This window comes from Platalea leucorodia, assembly GCF_965183815.1.
Source record: "Platalea leucorodia genome assembly, chromosome: 3".
NCBI lineage: Eukaryota > Metazoa > Chordata > Aves > Pelecaniformes > Threskiornithidae > Platalea > Platalea leucorodia.
The window spans coordinates 126944871-126972434 of NC_138825.1; the positions used below are offsets into that span (position 1 = coordinate 126944871).

The 27564-nt window shown below is 58.3% G+C and overlaps 1 protein-coding gene across 2 annotated transcripts in view; it reads left to right on the forward strand.

Annotated features, from left to right (window-relative positions):
- SCARA5 (scavenger receptor class A member 5) overlaps positions 1-27564 on the forward strand; it is a 38975-nt gene that overhangs the window by 3819 nt on the left and 7592 nt on the right. For both annotated transcript variants that reach the window (XM_082306717.1, XM_082306718.1), the window contains exons 3-7: positions 1360-1488; positions 9526-10200; positions 16969-17049; positions 19424-19522; positions 26440-26487. In XM_082306717.1, the coding sequence (XP_082162843.1) occupies positions 1360-1488; positions 9526-10200; positions 16969-17049; positions 19424-19522; positions 26440-26487 (1032 nt within the window). The remainder of the gene's footprint in view (positions 1-1359; positions 1489-9525; positions 10201-16968; positions 17050-19423; positions 19523-26439; positions 26488-27564) is intronic.

Here is a 27564-nt window from a genome sequence, read left to right on the forward strand (position 1 = left end):
GGAAGTGGGCATCGCCCATGGCCGTGGATGAGCGTGGTCTCCTCCCCTGGAGGTCTGGCTTTGGAGGCCTGGCTTTGGGGCCGTGATGCTTCACCCTTTCTGCTGGGTTGATCCAGGTTCTGGATCAGGGCCATGCTGTGCTTAGCTCCTAAAGGGCAGAAAGCAACGGGATGGAGCCACCCAAATAGCAGGAAGGTAGGAGTTTTGGACTCTTCCTCCACCTTTTGTTGGTCTCTCCTTGGAGACATCTCAGATCTGGCAAGGGGCAAAACCAGGCGGTGCTTGTTGAGCTGGCATGAAGTTGCTGGTTCTCAGCACAACCTTGTGCTTCTGCAAGGGTCCAACGCAAAAGCGCAGGCACCCAATGCCCTGCACCCCGTCCCAGCAGCACGGGCTCACCCACAGAGCCAAGGCGTCCTCACTGCAGCCTTGGGGCTGGGCACAGAGGGATGCGGGGTCCGCACCCAGATCAGGCTCCAGCTCCCACCTGAGGCCACGACCTGGCCCAGATTTCAACATGAACTTGAGCTTTGAACATGTGCAAAGCCCCAAACCAGGTGAATTCAGTGCTGCTGGGCTCACGGCATGGGAGCCTTTCCTTCCCTTTTCTTTCCTTGCATTTTCCTCCCGGCTATTTTATTGATGAAACCCCACCTGCTTCGCACGCAGCTCTTGCTGCTCGTGGCAGCGTCGAAGCGGAGCTGGATCGCAGCTACTGCAGGCGTGGGCAGGCAGGGGCTGGCAGGGATTTTTGGACCAGGGAACTCAGAATCATGGAATCACAGAGTGGTTTGGGTGGGCAGGGACCTCCAAAGGCCACCCAGTCCCACCCCTGCCATGGGCAGGGACATCTTCACCCAGACCAGGGTGCTCAGAGCCCCGTCCAACCTGGCCTTGAATGTGGCCAGGGATGGGGCATCTCCCACCGCTCTGGGCAACCTGGGCCAGTGCCTCACCACCCTCAGCACAAACAATTTCTCCCTTCTGTCCAGTCTGAATCTCCCCTCTTTCAGTCTAAAACCATTCCCCCGTGTCCTGTCTTCCTCCATCCCCACATTGCTGCCTGCCGGGCAGGGCGAGCCCCCGGGCTGCAGGCAGGGATGGGGTGAGGGGTGGGAGCTGGAGGGGCGACAGCTCAGCAAGGGTGGGCGATGCTGATGCTCTCCTACCCGGGATCCCCCCCCAGGCCCTTTGCACCCCAGTTCTGCCCGTGCAGAAGGGGAGAGGCGTGCGTGCTGGGCTGCCTGCGCCCATGAGACATTGCTAAAATTATATTTGCAATATTTTTTCCCGGTGGAGATGGAGGCCAGGCGGGCTGGGTGCGCGATGCTCTCCCTGACACCCCGCGCTCTCCCCCAGGTCCCGGGCGGAGGATGAAGGCAGCGGGACGCTGCGGCCGGCTGGGCTCCTTGGCGGCACTGAAGTACGCCGTGGTGGGACTCTACCTCCTCGTCTTCCTCATCCTCGTCGGGGTCTTCATCCTCGCAGGTAAGGGCTGGGCCTGGGTCCTCCCTCCGTGGTGCAGCGGTGCCTTAGGGCGACGCTCCCCTGCGCCGGAGCTCAGAGCACCGGGTCTGGCCGTGGGCATGGGACTGTGTTTCTGCTGCCTCTGCCGAGGTGTTGGGGAGGGTTTTCCATGCCATCCGGGGGAGGAAGATCCGGGATCCGGCAGAAGCGGCTTTTTGGGGAGCACAGGGATGGGAAAGCTGCTCGCAAATGCCTGTAATTGCTCCCAGCCCCAGCTCGTCCCTGCGTACGCCTCCCATGTGGTCCGCGTCGCCGCCGGCTTGTTTTCCCCCTCGTGGTGCTGGAAGCAGTTTGGGAAGATGCCTGGTTTAACCCACGGTCCCAGTAACCCCTCCTTGCACCCGTACCACCCCCGTGGGGGGCTCCGCTGGGGGGGGGGGGGGCTTGGAAATGCCACCACCAAGGAGCAGCTCCTCGCTTCCCACCCGCCTCCTTCCCAGCGTTAACCCCAGCCTCCCTGCAGCGGGGGGGATATGGGGACCCCCCCTTTTCCAGCCCCAAATCTCCTCTAGCCGCTCTCCAGGGCCGGGCAGGGCTGAGCGTTGCCCCCAGGCCGTCCCTTCAGGATGATTTTCTGCGCCTTGCCTGCGCCCTGCCTGTTGCAGGCAGCTGGGAGGGTGATGGATTTCATCTTTAACTCCAGCTGCGGTAATGCCAGCACCGCGAAGGCAGCCCCTGTCTTTTGCAAAGCGTGAATTCAGCTTTTTTTTTTTTTTTTTTTTCCCCCGGGCTGGCGAAGGGACAGAGAAGGTTTTGCTGGAATCTTGAAGCCTCTCCCACTTATTTCTTGCATTACATTGTTTTAATGTTGTTGTTGGCCCGCGCAAGCCTGAGCGAGGGACGCCACGGGTTGTGCAAGGAGCTCGGGACAGGCGCTCTTCTCCTGGGCCGAGCTACAGCTGCTCCCCCAAAAGCGGCTCCAGCAATAACAATAACGTTATGGCATCGCTGACGGCGGGGAGAGCTGGAGGCTCGCCGTCCGGGGCATCTTCAAAGCCCCACCTCCTGGAGTCCCGTGACTGGCAGGATTTCAGCTTTCAGTAAGACCCCAGTAAAACCACCTTACCCCCCGGGTCGTGGACCGCAAGCTTGGAAAAAGAAAGGCAAAATGAAGATAAAAATCCTCTCTTTGGTTATTGCTTTCTGCGTGTCTTAAACTTTAAGCCAAGCCTCTGGCTTTGGAGGTAGCTGACTCCAGCGCTGGAGCCGGCCGTGCCGACCGCGAGTGCCTGGAGCTGTCTTATCGCATCGAGGAAAGCCGCAGGCCCAGGCTGGCCGTGCGCCGTGGCGAAGAGCAGCCGATAACCGGAGCCCCCGTCCAGCTGGGAGCCAGGTGGAGCCCGGGGAGGCAGCCCTGCTGGGCCCTGCCTCCAGGCGGCGGGGGCTGAAACCTCAGCGGTGGGGCGGATGGTCCTCGGCGGACGGGGACCGGGTATCCGTGTGCACCCTTAACCGCGGAGGGCTTGGGTATTCCCGTGGGAAAATCCCACCTTGTGCTGCTGGAGACCAGACGCCAGCTTGCCAGAGCTGGGACTTTCGGCCCAGCATCCCTCGCCTCCCGTCGGAGGGGAAGGCGGACAGAAAAAACACAGCGTTGAGGGAAGCGGGCTTGCTCTCGCCTGCTCCTTGGGCTGGGGAGAGCCAGCCGCGACGCCGGACGAGGGACATCGCTCATCGATGCCATCCCCGTCCTCCCACGGCCGCCCTGAGGTCCCTGCTCGGAGCAGATCCCACCCGGAGCCGACACCGTCCCACCCTGGGCATGGGAGCACTGGGTGTCCCGCTCGTTTCCAGACCTGCTGCTCTTTGGAGAGGGCTGTGGAGCTGTGCTGCCCTGGCTGCTCCCCGAAAAGCAACTCTCACCACGCCGTCCACCCCCGCTGGGGACGGGGGAACTGTGCCCCCGGTCCATGCCCTTCATCCCAGGGCCAGCAACACGGAGCAGGGATGCTCCGCCTGGCTGCTTCCCATCCCGCCCATGGCAAAGGAGGAAAATTCCCCAAAGGAAAGCGCGGACGCCTGCAAACACACCCAGAAACGTGGACGTGTGTGCAACCGCGTACTTGCACACCCGACGGTGCTTCCCGGCGGGGCTGGAGCATCGCAGGGGAAACCACCCCCCGAAGGTGACCCCCCAGCGCAGGCTGCGGGCCCCGGCACCTCAGCCCGGTGGTTTTGGCGAGGCAGCTCCCCCGGGCAGCATTTTGAAGCCGGCTTGGGCAGGTGTCCTGCGACTCGCCACGTGCTCCGTGGAAATGGGTTAGAAAATGAGTAAACTGCTAAAAATATCAGGAACCACCTTGGAGCTGCGGAAACAGGATGTTTTCAGCAACACGGCCGGGGTGGTTTCAATGCAACCTGCTTTTAATATCCTCTCTTGCAAGCCTGGCAGCAGTTTTCTGGCTCCTGGGGATGCACGTTCCCTTTTTCCCCGTCCCTGACCCCCCTTCATCCACTGAAACGCACCTAGCCCAAGGTCAGGACTCCGGTCTTGGCTTTTTTTGCAAGGTCTGGGTTAAATCCCAGCCGCCTGCGTGCTAAGACCTGCACGCTGGTGTTTGAACCCGAAGCCCTGCCTGGCCCCATGCCCGGGCACCCAGCCCCGAGCTGCTCCCCAGCAGCCGCAGGAGGCCAGGCAGGGCTCGTTAGGAGACGGCTAATGAGCCAAGCGCCCTGGCGTGGGCATCCGAACCCTGCGTGTGGATGGCAATCCCACCTGCACCCCGTCTCCCTCCTCGTCTTTGCGTTCAGAGCGGCCACGTTTCCATGCTCGGCGCTCCTGGTTGCCTGGCAGAAGCGTCCGAGGAGATGAGCACCCTCCGTTTCCAGAGCCGTAGCTCCAAAACTCCTGCTCCGAGGGCGCCGGCGGAGATGAGAGCATCAGCCCCAGCCATCGCGCCCTGATCAGCTCCAGTGCAAGCTCCTCGCGAGCTGGCTCCAACGCGGGACTGTGCCTGCAGCCGGCACACGGAGCAAACCTGAGCTGCCGAAAAGCTGCCGGCAGCGGGGCCCCGCATCCCCGTGCCTGGGCTGAAAAGCTCCAAGAGACTCATGCTGGCTGCTCCCCGCCGTCCCCCGCTCCCCATCCATCCTTCCCCAAATTCTTCTCCTGCAGCTATTTCCCCCAGCCCAGGGTTTGCTTTCCACCCTTTCTAAAATGCCGGAGGAGGTTTGCTCCCGGGCTGGAGGGTGGGGATGCCCAGGCCCGCTGCCGTTGTGCAGCCAGTCGCATGTTGAACCTCAGCACCTGCCCGATTACCCTGTGGAAATAAAACCCAGGGGAGCTGGTAGCGACGCCCTGCGGTTCATAGCTGGGTCCAAATCCTCGGCAGCGCTTCCAGCTCGGAGAGCAGGCTGAGGTCTCCTGCAAGGCTTCGCCTGCAGCTTCTTGGTTTGCCACAGTCACGTAATGCTGCAAAAGTGGGATGGGGAGCGCGTTTCCTGAGGACGGTGAAAATTTCCATGTTTAACGTGCACCCATCTACTCTGCAGCATCACCTCGGTGATACGTGAGCCTAAAAAGGGAGGAGAGAGATTTTGGGGTGCGGGCAAGGGTGCGGACGCCTGTAGGTGCTCACGGTGCACGGCTGCGCCCGGGCGCGGGTCCCGGCGGTGGGGCGCGGTGCAGCGGTGTGCGTGCACGGCTGCGCGGCTGCGTGCTTCTCCCCTCCGCGAGGCTCCTCCGGGCCAAGTCACGCGGAAATTATTCGCAGGCGCGCGAGGGCACAGGTCGCATTCGTCCTTAACCCCAGCAAAGCGGTTTCCATCAAGGCTGGGTTACCGCTGCCGGAGCCGCTGGCCTGCAGGCACGAAACGCTCCCCTGGAGCCAGCGGGGCAGAGCTGCCTGCCGTCCCCGTCGTGCAAAAATGCGTGCGAGTGTGCGTGCACAGCTCGGGGCGCACGGGTTGCAACGCAGGTGTGCGGAGAGGGCAGGTGCGTGCATGCACATTTGCATCGTGCTGCGTGCATGCATGCATGCATATATATAAATATATGTATATCGAATAATCTCCCAGCATTTCTCTCCCTGTGCTTTTCCAACCTTCCCGAGCGAGCTGGTCCACGCCTCACCCACGTGAAACCCGCTCCTGTCCCGCTTGCTGCCTTCCTTCGATGCCTGGGAGCTTTTTAGCACCTTTCACCCCCACGGGCACGGGTGCAAGGCATCGCCTTCCCCGGGGCTGGTGCTGTCCCGTTCCGCAGAAAGGCCTGGAAGAGGTTTTGGGGTAGGATGACGGGGTTCTTGCAAACCTTTTCTCCTTGAAACACTGGTGGGGACGGCAGCCGGGAAGATGGCGCGTCCCCAAAACAAATGGGGTGGAGCAGCTGCTTGCAGAGCCCCTTGGGGAGCATTAGGTGACCCCCAGCGCTGCCCGGCCGTGGGCTGCAGCGGGTGGCAGGCGGTATTTAGGGTGTCCAGATCAGGGAGCGCCTGTGCTGGGTGCATCTGCGTGTGTCTGTGTCTGTCCGTGTGCGCCAGGGCGTGCATCTGTGCTGGGTGCATGCACATGTGCGTCTGTGCTGGGTGCAGGTGTGTGATTGCCTCTGTGTGTCTGTGCTGGGGGCGTTTGTGTGTGTGCATGCATGTGTGTGTGTGTGTGCAGTGTGCATTTGCATGTGTGCACTGTGTGCATGTGTGCATTCATATCTGTGCACCACATGCATGCGTGTGCGTGTGCATGTGCTGTGTGCATGTGTGTGCACCATGTGTGTGCGTGTGCAGTGTGCATTTGCATGTGTGCGTGCATGTGTGTGCTTGTGCTGTGTGCATTTGCATGTGTGCACTGTGTGCATGTGTGCTGTGTGCATTCACGTCTGTGCACCATGTGCGTGCATGTGTGTCCATATGTGCTGTGTGCATTTGCATGTGTGCACCATGTGCGTGCATGTGTGTGCGTGTGCAGTGTGCATTTGCATGTGTGCGTGCATGTGTGTGCGTGTGCTGTGTGCATTTGCATGTGTGCACTGTGTGCATGTGTGCTGTGTGCATTCACGTCTGTGCACCATGTGCGTGCATGTGTGTGCGTGTGCTGGGTGCACTTGTGTGTGCACCATGTGCATGCATGTGTGTGCGTGTGCTGGGTGCATTTGCATGTGTGCATGCATGTGTGTGTGTGCTGGGTGCATTTGCATTTGTGCATGCATGTGTGTGTGTGCTGTGTGCATTTGCATGTGTGCACCACGTGCACGTGTGCATTCACATCTGTGCACCATGCGCATGCATGTGTGTGCATGTGCTGTGTGCATTTGTGTGTGTGCACTGTGTGCATGCATGTGTGTGCTGTGTGCCTTTGGGTGCATGCACACTGTGTGCACGTGTGTGCTGTGTGCATGCATCTGTGCTGTGTGCATGCATGTGCGTGCATGCATCTGTGCTGTGTGTATGCATGCTTGTGTTCACTGTGTGCATGTGTGTGCGTGTGCTGTGTGCAGGCATGCATATGCGTGTGTGCATAAGCGTGCTGTGCACATGCCTGCATGCGTGTGTGTGCGCACGTGAGCTGTCTGCATGCATTTACGCCTGTGCTCCAGGCTCTCAGCAACTGTACAACTCGCCACCTCCCAGCTCTCGATTTCATGCAAAGAACAGAAACCGAGGAGGGTGTTAGGGGCCTGCAACGCCCACGCTCTGCTCCTCTGGCTCAGCCCTGCGCCCGCAGCCCTGGCCCGCAGCTTGGCCTGCAGAGCAGGGCGATGTCCGTGCCTCTCTGTCGCGGCAGGATTAGTCCGTCCTACCCACCCGGCCAGTGCAAAGTGGGAGGCAGAAGATTTGGGAGGCAGGAGAGCTGCTGGCACGCATGCATGTGCATGCACCGAGCAGCCCGAGGCTGGAGGCGTTGCTGCTTGGAAGCTTCCCGGCGTGGTTTTGGCTGCGGGATGCTCTGGAGCAGCCGGGGTTGCTCTTGGGTTGGTGGCTGCGGTGGCAGGGCTGGGCAGAGGAGAGCCCTGGGGATCCCAGCTGGTTATTGCAAGCGATTTATGGGAATTGGGGGAACGCCGCAGGCTTTGCAACTAACTGCAGGTGCAAAGGGGGGAGCTCGCCCGCGCTTCCCAGCCCTCGGCCACCGCAGGACCTGGGATTTGGGTTATTTCTCCATGCGCTGGCCGCGCAGGGTTGCTTTTCCCCTCGGTTTCGTTGCAAGAAAGCCGTGGTTGTCTTCCCACCCATCACGGGCGCCCCGGGTCCAGAAAGTCTTGTCGGAGCGGCTTTGGGCACCCCGGCAGAAGGCAGCAGCACCCACCCCTTCGCCAGCCCCGTGGCGACGTTTCCCAAGGTCCTTCCTTGCCCCTTGTCCCCTCTCGGGGTGGCCCTGGCCGCGTCGCTCGGTTGCTTTCCCTGCTGTGAACCCCCGCGGGCAGAGGCTCCCCCAAGCCAGCGGGGACGGGCGATAACGGGTGACATTGAGCTGTCCCCCCCGCAGCGATGCGGGTGACAAGCAGGGACATGCAGAGGGGACCAAACAGCGTCCCCGTGCCCCAGCCTGGGAAGCTGGGACGATCCAGCAGCGCGATTAATTAACGGGGGCTAATTAACGGACGAAAGATGCCTTCGGTGCCTGGAAGACGCTCAGCTCTTCCATCATGGCACCCGCTGGCCCTCCCCGGGCTCGGTGGGTCCCCTCCGGTCCCCCCCCGGTCCTCCAGCGCCATCGCTGCGGGTGGCCCGGAGCCCGGCGGGGGCTGGAGCCCTTGGGGTGTGCGCGGCTGCTTTCGCCCTCTCCTTACTCCTGCGATTTTAATTCAAACCAAATGGCTTCGCTCGCTTTCTCCTCCGTGGAAACGAGGGGGTGAGCTGCCAGGCCCGGCCCGCGCCAGCCCGCGGCGTCGCGCCAGCCGAAGCCGCGCCACGGCTTAAAAACAATGGGGATTATTTATTTTTTTTCAAAAAAAAAAAAAAACCCAAACCCACCTCATTATTCGTGTGGGTTTGGCTTTGAGTCCCCCACCCCGGGCTGCGTTGGAGACCCGGCGTCAACACAAGGCAGAGGGAGAAGATGATATTCCCTGCCTGGATCAGCATTTTTGGGGTGCACCGGGGCGTGATGGGGTCCGGGATTGGGCTTTACTGGGTGCTACTGGGCTTGCTGGGCTCCCCGGCACAGAGCAGCGCTCGGAGCCACTGAAAGCAAGAGGTTCCCCCCAAATTTCCAGGTTCCCTCTCCAAACCCCATCTCGGGGCTCCGGGAGCTGGTGCGAGGCTGGGAGAGGTTTGGTGGTGGGTGCCTGGGTGGCCGGGAGCCCTCTCCCACCGGGGGTGTGGAGGCAGGGGGTGAAGGATGGTCCTGAGCCGGGTGGGTTTTCTCCCTTGGGAAGAGCCCTGGGATGTGGATGGTCCTGAGCCGGCTGGGTTTTCTCCCTCGGGAAGAGCCTCGGGATGCGGATGGTCCTGAGCCGGCTGGGTTTTCTCCCTCGGGCAGAGCCCTGGGATGCGGATGGTCCGGATGGCCGTGCGGAGGCCCACCGAGCCAGCCTGCTGGGCTCTGTTACAGAGCCGGGATCTGCGGCCGGGAGGGAAACCTGATTTCTAAAAGGAAAATCAAAACCTCAGGGGGGGAAGAAGCCGGTTTTAAGGTCTGGTTTTAGGAAAGGGAAGCGGATGCTGTTAGCAGCCAGTCCTCCGACCAAAGGCAAACACAAGCCGGGCGAAGCCACGAGGCAGAGCTTTGTGGCACCGTGAGCCACCTGGCAAAGCCCAGAGCCATCCCCAAGGCCAGAGCTGCCGGGAGCCTCTGCTGTCCTCCCTGAGCGAGGTGTCTCCTTCTTCAGCCCTTCAGCAACCAACCTCCTCCTCCAAGCATGGGGAAAACCGTGGGGCCAAAGAGGGGCTGATGGGGTGAACTTTTGGGGGTTCGAGGTAGGGCTTCCACCTCCAAGCACCAAGGAAGAGGGGGATGTCCAAGCGCTCCTCCTTGGGAGGAGATGGGGTTGCTCCTCTCAGGAGGGTCCCCACCTCCATGGGGTGGTTTCTGATGCCCCCTCCTCTCCATCCCTTGCAGTCTCCAGACCACAGACTTCTCCCGAGGACCTGAAGGCGCTGATGGGGAACGTCAACGGCCTCAACGAGAGCTTTCGGGACATGCAGCTGAAGCTGCTGCACCTACCTCTGAAGGGGGACGTGCTGGATCACATCTGGAGGCTCCAGGACCTCCTGCAGAACCACTCGGACTCCTTGTTCCTCATGACGGGGTCATTGCAGAAGCTGGAAGGGCTTCTCTGGAGCCTGCAGACCCAGGCCAGCCAAACCGACAAGGCGGTGTCCAACCTCTGGGACAGCTTGACCCAGCAGAGCGACGCGGCTCAGCAGGAGATGTACAAGCTCTCCGTGGAAGGCAACAGCAGCCGGCTGCTGCTGCAGCACCACGACCACCTCCTGAGCCACCTGGGCAGCAGGGTGGAGAGCCTGAGCGACCAGGTGATGGCCATGAACGGGGCCATGGACACCATGAACAGGACCTTCTCCTACGACGTGAACATCCACCATACCCGCATCCAGGACCTGCAGGTGTTGATCAGCAACGCCACCGAAGACGCTCGGCAGATGCGCCTCATCCACATAGCCATGGAGGAGCAGCTGAAGCACGAGCTGGCCATCCTCAACAACGTGACGGAGGACCTGCGGCTGAAGGACTGGGAGCACTCCGTCGTGCTGAAGAACATCTCCGTGATACGGGGTAAGGCGAGCACCTCGTGTAAGCAGCTCCCTCGCTGGTGCATGAAGCTGTTGTGAGGAGGGGGGTGTCCTCGGTGCTTTGGGGGGTGGTGGACATGGTCCCTGTGGCATGGGGATGTCCTGTGGGGATGTCTCAGGTGCTCTTTGGTGTATCAAACCAACCAGGCACCACCGTTTAGGTGTCTCCATCACCTTGGACTCTCCAAATGCTTCTCCATCCATGTTAGGAAGAAAGCTCCCAAGGTTCCCTCAAAGGTGCCGGGAAAAAACTCTGCCAGGTCCCTCCTGACCATGAAAGTGAACCAGACCGAGTGCGGCAGAGGCGGTGTTTTTTTGCCCTGCTTCATCCTGCAGTGATCAAGCAGAGGGCTGCCCACCAGTACCCTCAGTCGTCATCAATCGCATCATTAGCTTTACCATACACCCCCTTTACTCCGTTTTCCCCCTCCCGTCTCCTCCTTTACCACCCTCAGCCCCTCCCAAATCATGGAATTGCATAATCACCGAAGGGTTTGGGTGGGCAGGGACCTCCAAAGGCCACCCAGTCCCACCCCTGCCATGGGCAGGGACATCTTCACCCAGATCGGGGTGCTCAGAGCCCCGTCCAACCTGGCCTTGAATGTGGCCAGGGATGGGGCATCTCCCACCGCTCTGGGCAACCTGGGCCAGCGTCTCACCACCCTCAGCGTGGTGAAATAAAGAACCCGTCCCTGCTAACTCTTTGACCATTGACTCTAGTTTTGCTGATCCCCTTTTTTTGGTATTTATATGGTTGCCTCAGCAATCCCCCCCTCGGTCTGCTAAGCATCTGCTCCCTTTTTCTTAATTATCTGCAAGGTCCAGCCGTTTGTCACACCGTTATCTCGTGAGCGTAGCTGTATGGCCAGGGTTAACCATCTGCGTGGACATTCCTTCCTCTCTGATGTCAGGAATTTCCAGCTGTTCCATATCTTACTATCCTGCTGCTGTGGGATCACCCACTTCTCTCCATCCCACTGCACTACATCTCCTAGGACAGCCCAGCTCCAAGGGGACCAGCTCAGGTGGAGATGCCTGCACGGGAGAAACCCATGTCTGCTGTGGTGGACCCCAGTCCAGTTGCCTGATGTGACTGGGGAGCAGTCTGGAGGATCCCTCCGTGCTGCACAAGGCTTTTGCTTCATAGATCTTAGAGGCTAAAACAGGAGAGGGAGCTGCGCTCCTCGGGAGCAGCTTGGCTTCGTGGGGTGATGGGGAAGGGTTGAGCTCTTCAGGAACAGGGGCACCCGCACAGGGCTGTGATGGGAGCCAGCAAAGTCATAGAATCACAGAATCGTTAAGGTTGGAAAAGACCCTTAAGATCATCGAGTCCAACCATTAAACTATCACTGCCAAGTCCATCTATACCATGTCCTTGAGCGCCACGTCTATCCATCCTTTAAATACCTCCAGGGATGGAGACTCAACCCCTTTCCTGGGCAGCCTGTTCCAGTGCTTGACCACCCTTTTGGTGAAGAATTTTTTCCTAATATCCAACCCAAACCTGCCCTGGCGCAGCTTGAGGCCGTTCCCTCTCGTCCCATCGCTTGTTCCTGGGGAGCAGAGACCGACCCCCCCGGCTCCAGCCTCCTTTCAGGCCGTTGCAGAGAGCGATGAGGGCTCCCCTCAGCCTCCTCTTCTCCAGGCTGAGCCCCCCCAGCCCCCCCAGCCGCTCCTCCCCAGCCTTGTGCTCCAGCCCCTGCCCCAGCCTCGCTGCCCTGCTCTGGCCACGCTCCAGCCCCTCCATGGCCGCCTTGGGGTGCGGGGCCCAGCGCTGAGCACAGCATTCGAGGGGCGGCCTCCCCAGTGCCCAGCGCAGGGGGACCATCCCTGCCCTGCTCCTGCTGGCCACACCGGTCCTGACACAAGCCAGGATGCCCTGGGCCCTCTTGGCCACCTGGGCACCCTGCTGGCTCATGTCCAGCGGCTGTCGACCAACGTGAACGTCTTCATGATTTATGGCACAAGAGCAAAGGGGGCACCCGAGGAAATGCTGGGCTGCAAGCCCAGGGGAGGCTCAGCCCTTTCCCACGTGCCGCCTTTCACCCAGCTGGAGCTCCTTGCTGCAGAACTTTGTGGAGGCAGAAACCCAAGCAGGTCCAAAAGGAGCTGGACAAATTCACGCAGGACACATCCGTGGCTGTTAAATGCCATGACCTGATCACAGTCACAGCGATTGAACTGGGAAAAACCATGAAGAAACACAGAAGAGCTCAGTGCAAGCTCGTGGGGGCAGAGCAGGAGGTTGGGGACCGGTTGCTGTCCCACTTCTAGGCTGTGGGTTTGCACCTGCGGAGATGCAATGGGCTGTTGCTCGCTTCTGGTGCTTCCAGCTGAAACACCAGATGGGGAAGGAAGGGGCTGATGCCAAGGCCGTCTGCTGAGCCCAGAGGGGACAGATGTGGTTTGAACCGCAGCAGCTACATCTCCCCATCCAGGCCAACCATCACCCTTGGGTACCAGCAGCTCGTTGGGGTCATTTCCCTGGTCCCTGGGGGACGTTGGCTCCCGTAGCCTGGTTCAGGGCTGCTGGGACCACGTTGCACCCGCTGCTTTGAGGTTTTCATAGCTGCCCACCCACCCCTGTGCCCTCTCCTCACCCCACTGCCATGGGGAGGACGTCACCCTCTCTTGGATTCAGCCGCTGAGGAAGGGGACTGTCACGGAGCCCGACACCCATGCGCCATATTACGCCAATTAACGTGAGCAGAAAGCAAAACAAATCCCCTCCCAATGGGCCGGCACCTGATTTATCAGCCGCCGCTCCGACACATTCCTGGCAGCCCCCACCTCCCTCTCTCCCCATCCCTCCTCCCTCCCCGCTTTCTGTCGGTAGCGATGGGTCGTGGATGATTTAGGGGCCTTGTGCCCAGCTGGCTTTACCCCAGCTCCAAATGTCCTGGGATGAATCCACCATGGTTGGATTTGCACCGGCAGAGCCAGTCCTGGGCGATGCAGGGCTGCCTGCTTGGGGGTGCATTTTCCTTCCCCCACGGCCTCAGCTACCCTGGGCTCTGGCTTTTCGAGGCTGTTTGCTGGTGATGGCAGCTTGGGGAGGTCCCCAGGCTCGTCTCCAGCAGGCGACCATGCCAAGCAGCTCACATGTCATGGAGAGGGCTTGGCCTCGCAGCACAGAAGGGCTCTGGGTCTTAAATACCGGTATCACCAGGAGGGAGGGTGCCCGGGATCGTCCACCGCCCGCCCGGAGCCGCTTGCACAACTCCCTGGGTGGGATGTGCTGGCTCGCAGCAGGACTGGCGGGGCGATTGCAACGGTCCCATCTGGCCGTCAGATCTGTGCACGTCATGAAAGTCCTCATCCTGATGGTTTTGGAGGGTTTTTCTCCTCCGCTGATGCAGCGAGCAGCCCAGCCCTGTGCAGGCAGGCGGGTGAAGCAGGGATGCATCTGGGCTGGGGTTTTCTTTCCTGAGTGCAAACCTCGAACGCTGTGGGGTGGGGACCAGCTTGGCACGGTGTCTACAGCGCTCCTCCCAGTGCTCCTCCATCCTCCAGCCCAGCTGCTCCCTGTGTCCCATCCCACCAGCTGTCCCTGGGGATGGGACCATCTCTACTCGTGGAGCTGCCTGGATGTAGCCAGGAGGAGATGTTCTGGTGGCTGATGGACCACAGGGCTCACTACTGTGGGAATAGCTCTGAAGGATGAATACCAAAACCTAGGAGCCAACAGGATCAGTCCAATGCTCTGCCCATCCCCAATCCTTGTTTCTAATCCCAGGCATTAGGGAAAGGGAGTAAGGGACAACTTGTCTCTTCCCTGGCTGTGTTCTCCCAGCCTCCAGCTCTTACGGAGCAGATGAGATTGTCTATTGCCCATGGTCATCTTCCATGAAACTTAGTTCCCTTCTTAGCCTATCCATGCCCTTGACCTCCCTGATGTCTCATGGGACGTTTTTCTGAGATGGGAGGAGAGGAGAGGAGAGGAGAGGAGAGGAGAGGAGAGGAGAGGAGAGGAGAGGAGAGGAGAGGAGAGGAGAGGAGAGGAGAGGAGAGGAGAGGAGGAGGAGAAGAGAAGAGAAGAGAAGAGAAGAGAAGAGAAGAGAAGAGAAGAGAAGAGAAGAGAAGAGAAGAGAAGAGAAGAGAAGAGAAGAGAAGAGAAGAGAAGAGAAGAGAAGAGAAGAGAAGAGAAGAGAAGAGAAGAGGAGGAGATGGTGGCAGAGGACCGGGGGGCTGCACTGTAGCAGCTGATTTTAAGGAGGAAGGGCAGCTCCAACCCCCGTCCCACCGAGAGGTGCCCCGAGCATGCAGCTCCCATGTCCCTTCCAGGGTTAACAGAACTGAGGTGGGGCCCTAGTATGGGTTATTTCCCAATGTGCCCATAAAACCAGAGCAGATGGAAGTTGTCGGAGCTGCCCCCGCACAGGGGACCTCAGCCGAGCCATGCTGGAGCCGGCGTGGGGGAAGCAAGACATTTTGCGTCAGCGGTAGTTTTGCTCCAGTGCCGTTGGTGTGGGACCCCTTCCCTTCGGAGAGGATGCTTGGGGCAAAGTCAGGGTGATGAAATGGGAGGCCTTTCCTCGGTGGCTGCCACCGCAGATGTTTCCAGGGTTGCTTTGAGTTTTGCTCGTAGTGGGAAAGCGTCTGTTTTGTTTAAGCAAGTGGTTTTCAGCAGCCCAACCTTTGCTGGGCTGGGGTGCAGCAGGGGAGGGAAGACCTTGACCTGAACCCAAGAGCACAGCTGGGTCATGCAGAGCTTTCACTGCTCATCCTGGGACACTTGGGGCCTTCAGGCAGGAGACATGCTGGTAGAAAACCCCTTTGCCTTGAGACTCCCACTGCTACCCATCAAACTCACCATCACCTCTATAAAGCCGTGGATCTCTGGCAGGCTCTGCTTTCTGTAACGCCCTGTAGGCTGAAATTAATGGCATTGACATATTTTAATTCTTTACTTCTACATTGCCCATCAGTTCTTTATTTCAGAAGGGGTTGGGTGATACGGGGCAGCCTAAACGTACCCACATTGTTCCACTTTAACAAACTGGCAGGACTTGACCTCCCTCTTGCTCTTTTGGGGCACTGGAAATCAATGGCTCTACCTCACACTGTCTGTTTATGCAATCAGGTGCTTCCTATTGCTTATTTATTTGCCCATCTATTCAGTTTTTCAAAATCCAGCAGGCAAGTAAGCGGATTTAAGTACATATAGTTTTATGCTGAGGGTGGTGAGGCACTGGCCCAGGTTGCCCAGAGCGGTGGGAGATGCCCCATCCCTGGCCACATTCAAGGCCAGGTTGGACGGGGCTCTGAGCACCCTGGTCTGGGTGAAGATGTCCCTGCCCATGGCAGGGGTGGGACTGGGTGGCCTTTGGAGGTCCCTTCCATCCCAAAGCATTCTGTGATTTAATGGCTGTTGTGTAACACCCTTCTTTAATGCTAAGGGGATGAAAACTAGTTCACCAGCCATCCCAGCACCTTCACGCAGCGCACACCTCACCTGGCTCCTGCCCCACGTCCCTCCGTGGAGCAGCTCTTGGACGTTGCTGGACCTTCTGCATCACGGAGACTCCTGCCTCTCCTACCCTGGGCCCGGCAGCGTCCCTGCTGTGCGGGGTTCCTCTCCTTCCCACCCAAAAATGCCTCCTCATTGTACTCAGCTCTCCCGGGTCTCCATTGTTCTTCGCATCCTTTTGTTTTGCCAACAGGAGACGTGTCCCCAGGGTCTAGTGCCCACATTCTCTTGGCACCCAGAGATGTGCATCATCTGGGGAAGAGGAGACCCAGGGCAAGCTAACGCCGTATCTCCCCGTAGTCCTCTCCCAGCCCCTGACCATCTCCAGCTCGGCCGTTTGCTGAGCTTGCTGCGGTTCCTCTGCTCAGGAACCCGCTAATTTCTGCATAATATTTGCAGATCCTAATTACTCATTCATTAGGATTGCTAAACATCCCTCCTCTTCCTCTCCTGCTCCTTTTGCGCTACCCCGTCGCCTGTAGCCCCGACCGGTTGTTTGCTTTCCCCACAACTGTGAGATTATGGCCTTTGGGGTTTCTAGGAAAACAGTGTTTAACGGTTTCCAATTATCACCCTGGCTTGGTAGGACAAAGACCAAGTGACCCCTCCAGGCCTCTCTCTGCCCTCTTTTCTGTCATCCCATGAGTCATTTTTTTTTCTGTTCAAATTCTTTCTTCCAATTGATTTAGCTCATAATTGTTTTCAGCTTTGCGGACTTGGCCCTTTGCAGGCTGAGAAATATAACTCTCTTACTGGGTTGGACTTTCTGCTCGCTCACGAGAGTTTATGCCGAAAAGCAATTACCGATGGCTAGTTCCTGATGAGATCAGCGATGCAAATCCCCTCCTAAAAGTTCATCTCAGTATTTTCAAAATGCATTTATTTCTTTTTTTTTTTTTTTAATTTTTTCTTAACGTTATTTCGTTGGAGATGTCACAACTTTGGGTCGAAAGGGAATTCCGGGAGGTTGGAATTTCCCACAGAGCCACGCTCAGGTGGAACCGCAGGAGCTGCAAGGTGAAGTCTTCTGGCACGCAGGACAGGTTGATGGAGTCGTGTTTGGCCTTTAAAATCCATAAGTCATGGAAATAGGCTGCTGGCAAGCTCCCTCGCTGCCACTTTGCTGCTGTCTGCTGGGGTCTGTGTTTATGAGAGGTCCCTGGGCACCTGATAAATGATAACGGCCGGTGAAGGGTGGGCGGGTGCATGCACTCATGCATCTGCTGCACGGCTGCAAAGCTGGGGCGCGATGGCTGCATTCCGGTACCTGTTGTGTTTCAGGGCCACCAGGACCCAAAGGAGACCAAGGCAATGAAGGGATGGAGGGTGAACCTGGTCTTCCCGGCCTGCCTGGGCTGCGAGGTAAGGAAAAACGTGTCCAGGGTGCCCGTAACCCTGCAAGTCTTCACCCAAAGTCCATAGAGTCAACGGGATGACTCCTGGTGACTTCCCAACCTGTCCCTTGGGACCTCGCTGGCTGTGCACAAGTCTTGAAGAGCAACAGGATTAACCTGCTGCCCCACCTCCTGCCAGACTGCCAGTCTTGAGGGGCAAAAACTCTCTCTCATCTCCCCGCTGGCCCCGGGACAGGGAGAGCTGCAAGGGTCCCTCACCGGCAGGTTGATGCCCTCAGGCTCCTTTGACACAGCCACCCCGCTCAGGTTGGTGCAGGAGCTGCCGCCACCCTGTGCTCACCCAAACCAGGGCCCTGCAAGGTGCCGGGGCTGGTCCTGCTGCCTGCACCCCCGCGGCAGCACACGGGGAGCCGGCGCGGGGTCCCTCCAGCCTGGCAGAGGGGACTTGGCCACCGGCTGCAGCTCTGAGGCTTTCCACAGGACATTTTTTTCAAAGTCAAGAATGCCAATTTTTTTCCCCCTTCTTAATTCCGACCATTGTTTTTGAGAGAAATTCAATTAAAAAACCAACAGAAGACATCCCCCACCCTGAGAAACAGGACTCGGCTTGAGCCTGTTTCTAATTTTAAGCCAGACCTAGAAATACTGGCTTTGCATCCAGGAGCTGGGGATGGCGCAGAGGTGATGGAGGATCCCTTCTGGTGAGGGCTTTTTGTCCCCAAGAGCCTTTTTCCTATTGAGGCAACAGGATCCGTCCCGCCTGGGGCATGGACCTCCTTCTCCATCCCAGAGGTTGCCGTGGCTTCACCTTGGCTGCTGAAGACACGACCCACGTAGGACTATCGGTGTCAGAGTCAGGTTCAGCTCCCCAGCCCCGTGCATCTGAGCCACCGGCTTTGGGCTGGGCTTAAAACCTCCTATTTTGGTACCCCGTTTCCCCCCGCTCCCCGGCGGGCGGCAGGACCAGCCAAGCGAGGCAGAGCCAGCCTGGAAACCCGATCGCTCTCTGAAAACCCTTCTCAGCCTTGGCTGCCCGTGCTCATTTCACCGACGGCTATATTTTTTTGCGTTGACAGATTCATGGCTGTTTTTCTTGGGTGTAACAAGCATCAGAAATATATCGTCTGGCTTCTTTCCTTTTTTCTTTTTTTTTTTTTTTTTGTTTAAACAGAAAAACAAAACAATCTCTGGAGGGTTCACCTTTGGGAAGAGTTGCTGAAAGGGCCGCTATTTTTAGGTCTTTCTCTGTCTCGCTTTCTCTGGTGCTTTCCTGGATGTGGTCACAGCCCTTTGGATACGAGAAGGTCAGGTTCAGGTGCAGCCAGGCCTTGTAAAGCATCCCTGGTAAATCCCCTTTTGCACAGCGAATCTACCACCCTGCCTCTGCCCCAGTTCCTCTACCCAAATACGAAGCCAGGTCCTGACACGCTGCAGCATCCCCCCGGGAGGGAGGCGAGGTGTTGGCCGGGTGCAGCAGGGAAAGAATTAAGCCCCAGACCATGTCCATTGGAGCTGGTGCCCAAATTCCTCCCGGCAGCTTTTTTTTCCCTCATAAACTAGGAGGAAAATATTGACTAAGTTTGGAAAAGCTCTGCCCCGGAGGGGTGGAAGGTGCAGTGCCAAGGGAATCCGGGGCTCCCTCCGCGGGGCAGGGGAGACCAGCAGCATCGTGCCAAGCAAGGGGCTGAGCTCGGGTGCTGGAGGAGCTCTGTCTGAAGGGCTTCTCCCGCAGGAGCTTCGGATCTGACCCAAACTCAGGCTCAGGCTGAGTCGGTCTGGTGGGACCATCTCCAGGTCCCACCAGAGCCCATCACCAGCACAGGGGTCCCTCCCTCCACCTCCTCTTGCTGGCCCCCATGGATGGAGGTCACCTCTGGGGTTAGGATGTGTCCCCTACAAAGGGAGCCCAAGCTCCCAGATTGCAGCCCCCGTTTCCCCGTTCTCCTGGAGGTCAGGGGTTTTAATCCAAACCCTTCTCCAATAAACAGCAAACCTACCTGGTCAGCACACATGGATGCGAGGGACCTGCAGCTCATGCTGGGCGCATCATGTTTCCTTGGGGTGGCTGCTCCACCCTGGCTCCTGGCTTTTCCTCCTTGGTCTCGAGCTTTGAAGCCCAGTTACCTTAATCTGAGCCTTAAGGTGCTCAGAGCTGCATTAGCACCAGCCCATCTCTGGGTTAAATCTGTCCTGTGGATACAGAAAGAGAGGATGGGCTGGACTCTCAGGTGTCTCCTGATTGTCCCCGGCTTCTGGCAAAGAACCAGAGACCACGTGGCACGTCTGCTGGCGAGCAGGACACGCGCGTGTGTGTGTGCACGTCTCGTTTGTGTAGATCTCTGCTGCAACGGGGTCATTTTGCCTCTTTGTCCTTGCTCCAGGGCTGCCCGGGGAGAGGGGACCACCAGGACCACGTGGCTTGAAAGGGGACCAAGGAGACCTTGGCCCTCCCGGTCCAGTGGGGATGCGGGGATTCAAAGGTAAGGACCAGCTTCTGTCCATGCTCCCGGGTGGGTCGTGGGGTCTGGCTGGGCTTGTTGGGCAGCAGACTGGCTCTGGAGACCACTGGGATGAGCGGCAGAGACACTGGTCATGGGTGGGGGGTGAGTGGTGGGTCCCCTGGCTTGGTACCCACCTGGAGCTCCTGGAGGAGGAAACCTTGTGGATCTGGGAGCGTGCAGATGAACAACCTCTGCACCGAGACCTTTCCACCGAGGCAGAGCGGTGGAGAAAGTCCAGGGATCGGAGGGAGAAGAGCAAAACAGTTGGGGCTGTGATGCTCCTGCCAGGCAGTGGGGCTCAGCGCAGGCAGGCAGGCAGCGCTGCCTGCACCAGGCACTCGCCAGAGCCCCGTGGGCTGCCCTCCCATGCTTGGCTCCGGCAGGGTTTTAGGAATAGCCTTGTGTTTGTTTTCTGGTGACCTTTTCTGGCTCGCTGTGGTTTCGCAGCGCCTCACCACACCCCGGCTAAGAGCAGGGAGAAGCTGTGGGTGTAGGAAGTGGCCACGCACCTATTTAGCAGGACAGATCTGTCCCAGGAGACCTATTAAAAGAAGTTCCATGCTGCAACTTAAAACAGGCTGGATAATCCCAAAACGTGCTCTTTCTGCCTCAAAATGCCTCGTGGGCAGGGGGAGGCAGGAAGAACCCAGCCCAAGGAAGCAGCACCTCCCTGGGCAGAGCCGAAGGGGCCAAAGCGGTGCACTCAACTCATGCTTGTGGGTGATGTTGACCTGCGACGTGGCCACGCTGGCCACCAGGAGCTGGGACCGTGGCCACAGACCAGTGTCCGAGTCTGGAAAATGGCCGGAGCCTTGCAGGCAGCGCTCCGGGCAGGGGGTGTTGCTGTGTTATTTGTCTTACAAGCTCTTGCTTTCATGCAGCGAGCTCCTTGGGTGAATTGCACGTGTGAAAGCTGAAGGAAAGCGTCCTCTTTAAATGTCCTCTCTCTCCTCTATCTGCACACTTGGCATCGAGCTGGCCAGAGTCGGTGTCCAGTTTTCCTGTGTGTCCTCCAAAGTGCTGGTCCTCGCCAGGGGCAGGGCTTGGGGTGAGACCCCCATGTCGTGTCTGGTGGCCCATCCTTCATGGGCGATAGCCGCAGCGGTGGCCATCTCCTGTACCTTGCATGCCACCGGAAAGCTCCTTGTAGTCTAGAGGCAGGAGCGCATCTTCCATCGCTTCTCTGCTTCGTGGTGTCTTTAGGAGAAGGACCTTTCCTAGGGACACACCATCTGCCTCCCAGTGCCAGTGCCTCCCAGTGCGGCCCCAGGAAGCTTTAGGTCCAGGTAGAAAGGAGATGCAGGAGATGAGATGCTGCTGGTGGCCTCCTTCTGTAGCGAGGGAGCCGCCTGAAGCCCCAGCCCAAGGCAAGAAGGTCTCCTGCAGGATTAGTGCCTGTCTGGTCCTCTTTTCCTCAAGCCATCGCTGCTATCATCACCATCCCTGCTGACACGATGGGTCTGTTCATCCCACCGCTCTCCCAGTCACCCCAGTCCAGGCACAAGCTGGCCTCCTGGGGCCCGTTCGCTGCTGGAGATGGCTCTCCAGGCCACTTGGCTGCTTAGATGATATTTATGCAGTGCTGTGTAGTCTTGAAGAACGCTGCTAGGTGCTATTTCCATCACCCCGTCCCATCTAACTGGAAAGCCAGGGTTTCTGGGCTGATCTGGGACAAGTCTCCATTCTCCTACCAAGGCAGAGGCTGCTAGCGGGGCACAGAGCCCTACGTGCTGGAAAAATAAAGAAGCCAGCATTTCACGCTTGTTTTCCAGCGCTATCTCTCAGGTTTTTGGGAGGTAGCTCTGGCCTGCAGGATTGCAATATCGTGGTGTGGGAGTGCAGGACTTTACCCGAGCTGCGGGGTGAAAATGCCTGGCCCGATGCTGTGGGAGGACAAACTAAGGCCTGGATGCATCCCTGGCACAAGCCGTGCAAAGGCGTGAGTGCTGCAGGGACGGGTGCTAACGCAAGGGAGACATCGGCGCCGAGATGTTCCTGGCAACGCATCAAACGCCGAGGTCTGCCAACCAAAACCACAACGCGTTTTGGGACTGCGGTTTCCTTTCTTTCCCCGGAGCAGAGGAAAGTGGGCTTTTCTCACTGGCCGGTGCCAAGCACTCATTAGACAAGTAAATTATCCCAAGGAGCCTGGGCTGGTTGAATGGGGCTTCAGTAGAGGACCAAGCCCTGATGCCAGATTTGTTCTGCAAAGCGCATCCCCAGGGGATGCGTCCCTTCTGGAGGGAGGAGGTTGATGGGCTCCTGCATCGCGTTTCCACCCCTAAGACAGAGATGTTTAGAGCTGCCGTGCTGGATCAGTGCTGAGCCGTGTTAACAGACCCCATGGTGGGCATCACAGCTCCAGCAAGGAGCTCTCTGGAGACACAACACTGAGGATGAAGCCTTTCTCCAGCGCTTACCAGCCCAGGAGGTGGTGGAGACCACCCCCAGCACAGCCCCTGCCTCCAGGGGAGAGCCATGGCCACGCCACAGTAGTAAAGCATCAAGCCCCACAAGCTTGGTCCCCCATCCCCAAAGCTGGTCTTCATCTCACGCCCCCTTTCCCGGGGAGATGAAGCGCTTCTGCTCTTGGTTTTGGGAAGCGATGGGTCGGACGACATGCCAGAGGGTCGGCGGATCTTTCCCATGCGGTGTATTGCTTCTGGCTATCATCCTTTCACTGGTGTAGAGTGATCCCTGTATCTGAGGAGGCCTCTTGGCTTGAAGAAGGTTAAGCTGTCTCCAGGGCTCTGTGGCCTTGATGTACCCCCTTCCTCGTGCATTTCTCGGAGGCATCCTTGGTTTGGGACGAGGATGACTCCGCGGCAGTGAAGCCATTAGGCGTTCCCTCCAGGGGGATGGACCACCCCCAGGTCCCACCAGAGCCCATCACCAGCACAGGGGTCCCTCCCTCCACCTCCCCTTGCTGGCCCATGTGGATGGAGGTCACCTCCAGGGCTTGGATATGTCCCCTATGAAGGGAGCCCCAAACTACAGCCCCCGTTTCCCACCTCCCGGAGGTCAGGGGTGCTCAGATAAGGGGGTTTCATCCAACCCCTTCTCCAATAAATAGCAAACCACGCTGGCAGCAAGCACTGAATTTCTGCAGTTTATGGGATTCTCTGAAATTTATAGGAAACAGACACCGAGCCAGGCAACGGTCCAAGCCCGGGCTTTAAGTGAAGGCCTGTTTTTCTGCAGCACTAGTCTTACACATCTATAATGACTTTCTTCTGAGCACAGGAGAGCTATCAGGTCCCCGGGAAATGCAGCCCGTCCTGGGGTGAGGGGCATCTGGGGCGGACGAGCCTCCTCACCGAAAATCCCAGGTCAAACCATCTCACAGAGATGGTCTGACCTGGTCGAGGGACAGCTTCTCCTCTCCGCAGCGGAGTCCCGAGTATTTTCCCTTGTTGGTATTTTCCTATCCTTGATGCATTTTTCCCTCAAAATTACCCCAGTGGAGTATTATTTTCCTCGTTTCCAAATGGGGAACATTATTCTGGAAAGTGAATATACATCAGTCTTCGCTCTTCCATGGAGAACATCGTGCAGGGAACATGTTCAGGAGGAAACGGCAATAAATGAGCCAAGGTAGGGATCGCTGATTTATAGATAAATTTGGGGCAATAGAGAAGTCCCGTTCTGAAACACGACGTGCAGGCAAGGAGGAGGTTTTTGGCATGTCGCTGAAGGCAGAACATGTTTCTGTCTGTGAAGATGGGGGTTTGGCAGCTTCTCCTGGGGCTTGCTCCAAGACCGTGGTGGTCCACCTCCCCCTGCAGACCCAGGAGCTCTTTCCACCCTCCTCCAGCGATGTCCTCTCCCATGAGCTTTGCAGGTTTTGTGCCCTGCCTCTCTCAGCAGCGCTGGTTTTTTGGAGCAGAGGTGATGCCCAGGAGCAGGACGTCGGTGGGCACCGAGCTTCTGCCATGGGAAGATCTGAGGGTCCCTCGTCATGGCATCTGTGCCAAAACTGTGTGCAGAGTCCAGAAAAACCAGACTGAGCTGCACTGATTTACCCGCCGTGGGAAACGGCCGAGCAAGACCTTGACATTCGTTGGGTGAAGGCACCAGGCAGGACCTCCTGGTAGGACCAGCGGTGATGCCAGCAAGGGGCTCTCCTGAACTCGTGGGCTCTGTCCCAGCCCCGAGGCTCTCTCCTTTCCAGCTCACGGGGGTTCTGTCCCCAGTTAGGGATGCTCTCCAGCCCTGACACCTCGGGGAGCTGGGCTTGAGCCCAGGGTGAAGTCAGCAAGCTTTGCCACCGAAGGGGCTGTCCTCTCTGCTCACCAGAGAGCTTCTGTGGGGAAAAGAGAGATGGGAAGACAGGAAAAAGAGAAAATAAGAAGAAAAGCCTTCCAGGAGAGCGAGGAAATGAAGGAGCTCGGAGGATTGCACGGGAAAAGGCGAGGTGGATGGGGAAGGATCAGGCAGAGGGGATGGGATGCATTTAAAGCACCCTTGCGAATCTGTTGGCATCGTCCATAAAACGCTTCTTTCTTTTAAAGGGCCTTTCCTCTGCCAGATGTATATGAAGGTAAAAAAAAAACAAACCAAACAACAAAAAACCAACACAGCTTAAGCCTAATGGAGTAGCACAGGTCGGGGATGGGGAGGACAAGCACACCTAGGACGGTGGGCTTTCAGTTAGACCCACGAACCCATCCTGAAGCAGCGTTGGCTCCGATGATGGGCTCTTCCCCAGTAGCGTTCGGGATGGGTCCAGCCACAGAGCCCAGCTCCTTCTTCCCCATCTGTAACCAGTTCCTGCTCCTCAAGAGCCCCTGGACCCATTTTTAACAGCTCAGCATCTTTAAGCTGAGCTCATCTACTGCTTTTTGGAGACCCGGGTGCACTCCGTTGGCTAAGGACACCTGCATAAGGGCTCCCAGGCGAGCAGCATCGAATCACCGAATGGTTTGGGTGGGCAGGGACCTCCAAAGGCCACCCAGTCCCACCCCTGCCATGGGCAGGGACATCTTCACCCAGATCAGGGTGCTCAGGGCCCCGTCCAACCTGGCCTTGAACGTGTCCAGGGATGGGGCATCTCCCACCGCTCTGGGCAACCTGTTCCTCTTGCAGCGGTGCAGTACACTTTCAATTTGTGCCGAATTTTTTTTTGCCTTGGTCTTTTTCTTAAGGGTTTCTAACCATTTCTGCTGGTTGAGGTCTCCTGTTGTTAGAGTATTGCCTTCCCCTGCAGCATCTCTGAAGTCCCCAACTTGTCCCAGTTGCTGTCACCTCCCTAATGCGACCAGCGACGATAGAGCAGTTGAGTTATTCACTCCAGGAATTTCAGTCCACGACTTTTCTGCCCAGCACAGCTGACATTGTAGAATCATAGAATCATAGAATCACAGAATCGTTAAGGTTGGAAAAGACCCTTAAGATCATCGAGTCCAACCGTTAACCCAGCACTGCCAAGCCCACCACTAACCCATGTCCTCGAGCACATCTATCCGTTCTTTAAATCCCCCCAGGGATGGGGACTCAGCCCCTGCCCTGGGCAGCCTGGGCCAATGCTTGACCACCCTTTCGGTGAAGAAGTTTTTCCTAATATCTATATATTCCTATCCCTCGAGTTCCATCTTTCCACCTTCACCTCTCTCCATCATTCCTATAGGATGCCCTATAGGATGCATCCCAGACCCTGTAGGGAAGGCGCTTCTGCTCCAGAAGAACCGGATTTTTGGGGACAAACACAAAAGAACCGTAACTTGCTTTCCGACCCCCTTTCCTCTGGGCTGGGGAAGGAAGGTGGTGGAGGGCACGGGCTGCTCCGGCATCCCGGCACCGTCACGTGCCGGCGAGCAGCGTCTCTGGCCTCGCTCCCGCGGCTCGGGGGGCTGTTGTCATCTGGTTCCCATCAGCGGGGCAGGCTGCAGGCAGCTTTCCTCCATCTGACACAGCTGCGGCTGCCCGGGGGAGCGATCTCGCCTTCCCAGAGCCTCCAAGTTAAAGGGCAAGAATTTCCTGCACACTTTTTTTTTTGTTGTTGTTGATTATTATTATTTTATTTTATAAGAAATTTCTCTCTGTGTGTGTTGTTTGTTGTTCTTATGCGGAGACAAAAGAGGAGGATATGTCGAAGCGGGGCCGTGCCGTAGGGCTGGGGCTCATCCGGAGCATCGCTGGCCGGAGCCTTCCCTGGCCCCCTCCCTCTGCAGCCTCGGGGCAAAGCCAGGACCAGCAAAGCCAAGGCCACGGCCCCACTCAGGACGGTGCTTTCAGTGGGGCACACCACGGGAAAACACGGCCGCTGCCTGCCAGGAGCAAAGCCGGAGCGTGGGCAGGGGCTCAGGGAGGCGGTGGGACGCAGGCAGAGGCAGCCCACGCTCGCGAGCCGCAGGGAAAGCCAAGCCATGACACAGATGATTATTGAGCTCGTTATTTTTATATGGAAATAGGCGTGGTTTTGAAGGCAGCCTGTTTACCCAGCTGGCCCGAACCCCCCGGCGTCATCGCCTTCCGATGGATACAGGGTTCGGTTCAGCAAATCTGCTCGCGAGGAGGTACCAGCTGGGCGCGGGAAGGGGCGATGCTCCATCGAGGCTGCGGGAAACCACGTCCCTGCTCCCGGCCCCGCAAAATGAAGCCTTTTCAACCCTAAATGGGGTTTTTTTTAGCCCCAGATTCAGCGTTGGTTGGTTTTGCCTCTAAAAAGAAGCATCCCAGGAGAAGCTGGGGGAGTGAGAAGGTGGGTCCCATCGCCATGCAGCACGGCTGGGGGTGAGGAGAGGGGCCGACAAGACATTTGCTGCTTTGTGCCTCAGTTTCCCCAAACTGATAAAGCCCCCCAAGAGCTACAGACACACAGCGTTACCTAAGATCAGGATATCCAGTAAAAATCTGATTTCAGCAAGATTTATGCCCCGTGCTCTTTCTTTTACCAGGTGACCGAGGCCCGAAGGGAGAGAAGGGGGACCGAGGCGGTGGCACGGGTAAGTGCTCGCTCGTGGTTGTCTCCCCGGTGCTCCGGGCAGGGTTTCGGTAGTGTTTGGGGGGAGATGCAAAGCAGTGGTTGCTGCCGGGACGAGGCTGCTGAGCCCCGTGCTTGGGTTTTCCTGCCTGGGCAAGAAGGAGCCGGAGCGGCGGGGAGGTGGGAGGGATGTCGGCAGCGTGCGAGGACCGAGGATGCTCAAGGAAAGCAGTCATGACGTTAAGGCAGAGCCAAGCAGGGGGAAGCACCTTGCTCTGCAGCCCCAGGAGCCCTCGGCGTGCCGAGACCCCGGCCGGGGCTTGGATTGAGGATGCCCAAAGCCTGCTGGGACTTCCCGCTTCTTCCCAGGGAACCGATAGGATGAGGCTCAGGGCTGAGCTACCCGACCGCGCAGGTGTTTTGCTGGCAAACCGGATCATCACCAGCCTGGGGACAGCCCGGAGCTGGCAGCAAGAGGAACGAGGAGCTGGAAGGGGATCTTCCATCTTCCATCTCTTCCACCCATCGCCCCATGGCGGGACTGGCCCGAGGAAGCGTTTTTCCAAGGCTTAAAAAGATGGAAATGCCCGTTTGGCACTTGGGCTACACCACGCTGCTGACCGTGGCCGTGCCCGGCAGCGCTGCCATTGCTTTGGGATTTCCTCCGGGGCCGAGACCAGCGCGTGCCCAGCGATGCCCAGCGTTGGCCTTCTGGGCTGGCAAGCCGAGAAATAGCAGGCAATGAGCCCGGGGCCGGATCCTGCCCACCCTCTGCTGCGCCACGGCTCTGCTGCGCAGGGAGCTGGTCCCTGAGACCCCTGGAGATGCTGATGGTTTCCTCCAAGCTTTGGACATCCCTCCTGCCACCCCAAGGACATCCCTCCTGCCACCCCAGGGACATCCCTCCTGCCACCCCAGGGACATCCCTCCTGCCACCCTGAGGGCATCCCTCCTGCCACCACAGGGACATCCCTCCTGCCACCACAGGGACATCCCTCCTGCCACCCTGAGGACATCCCTCCTTGGTGACATCCCTCCTGCCACCCCAGGGACATCCCTCCTGCCTCCTTGGGGACGTCCCTCCTGCCACCCCAGGGAC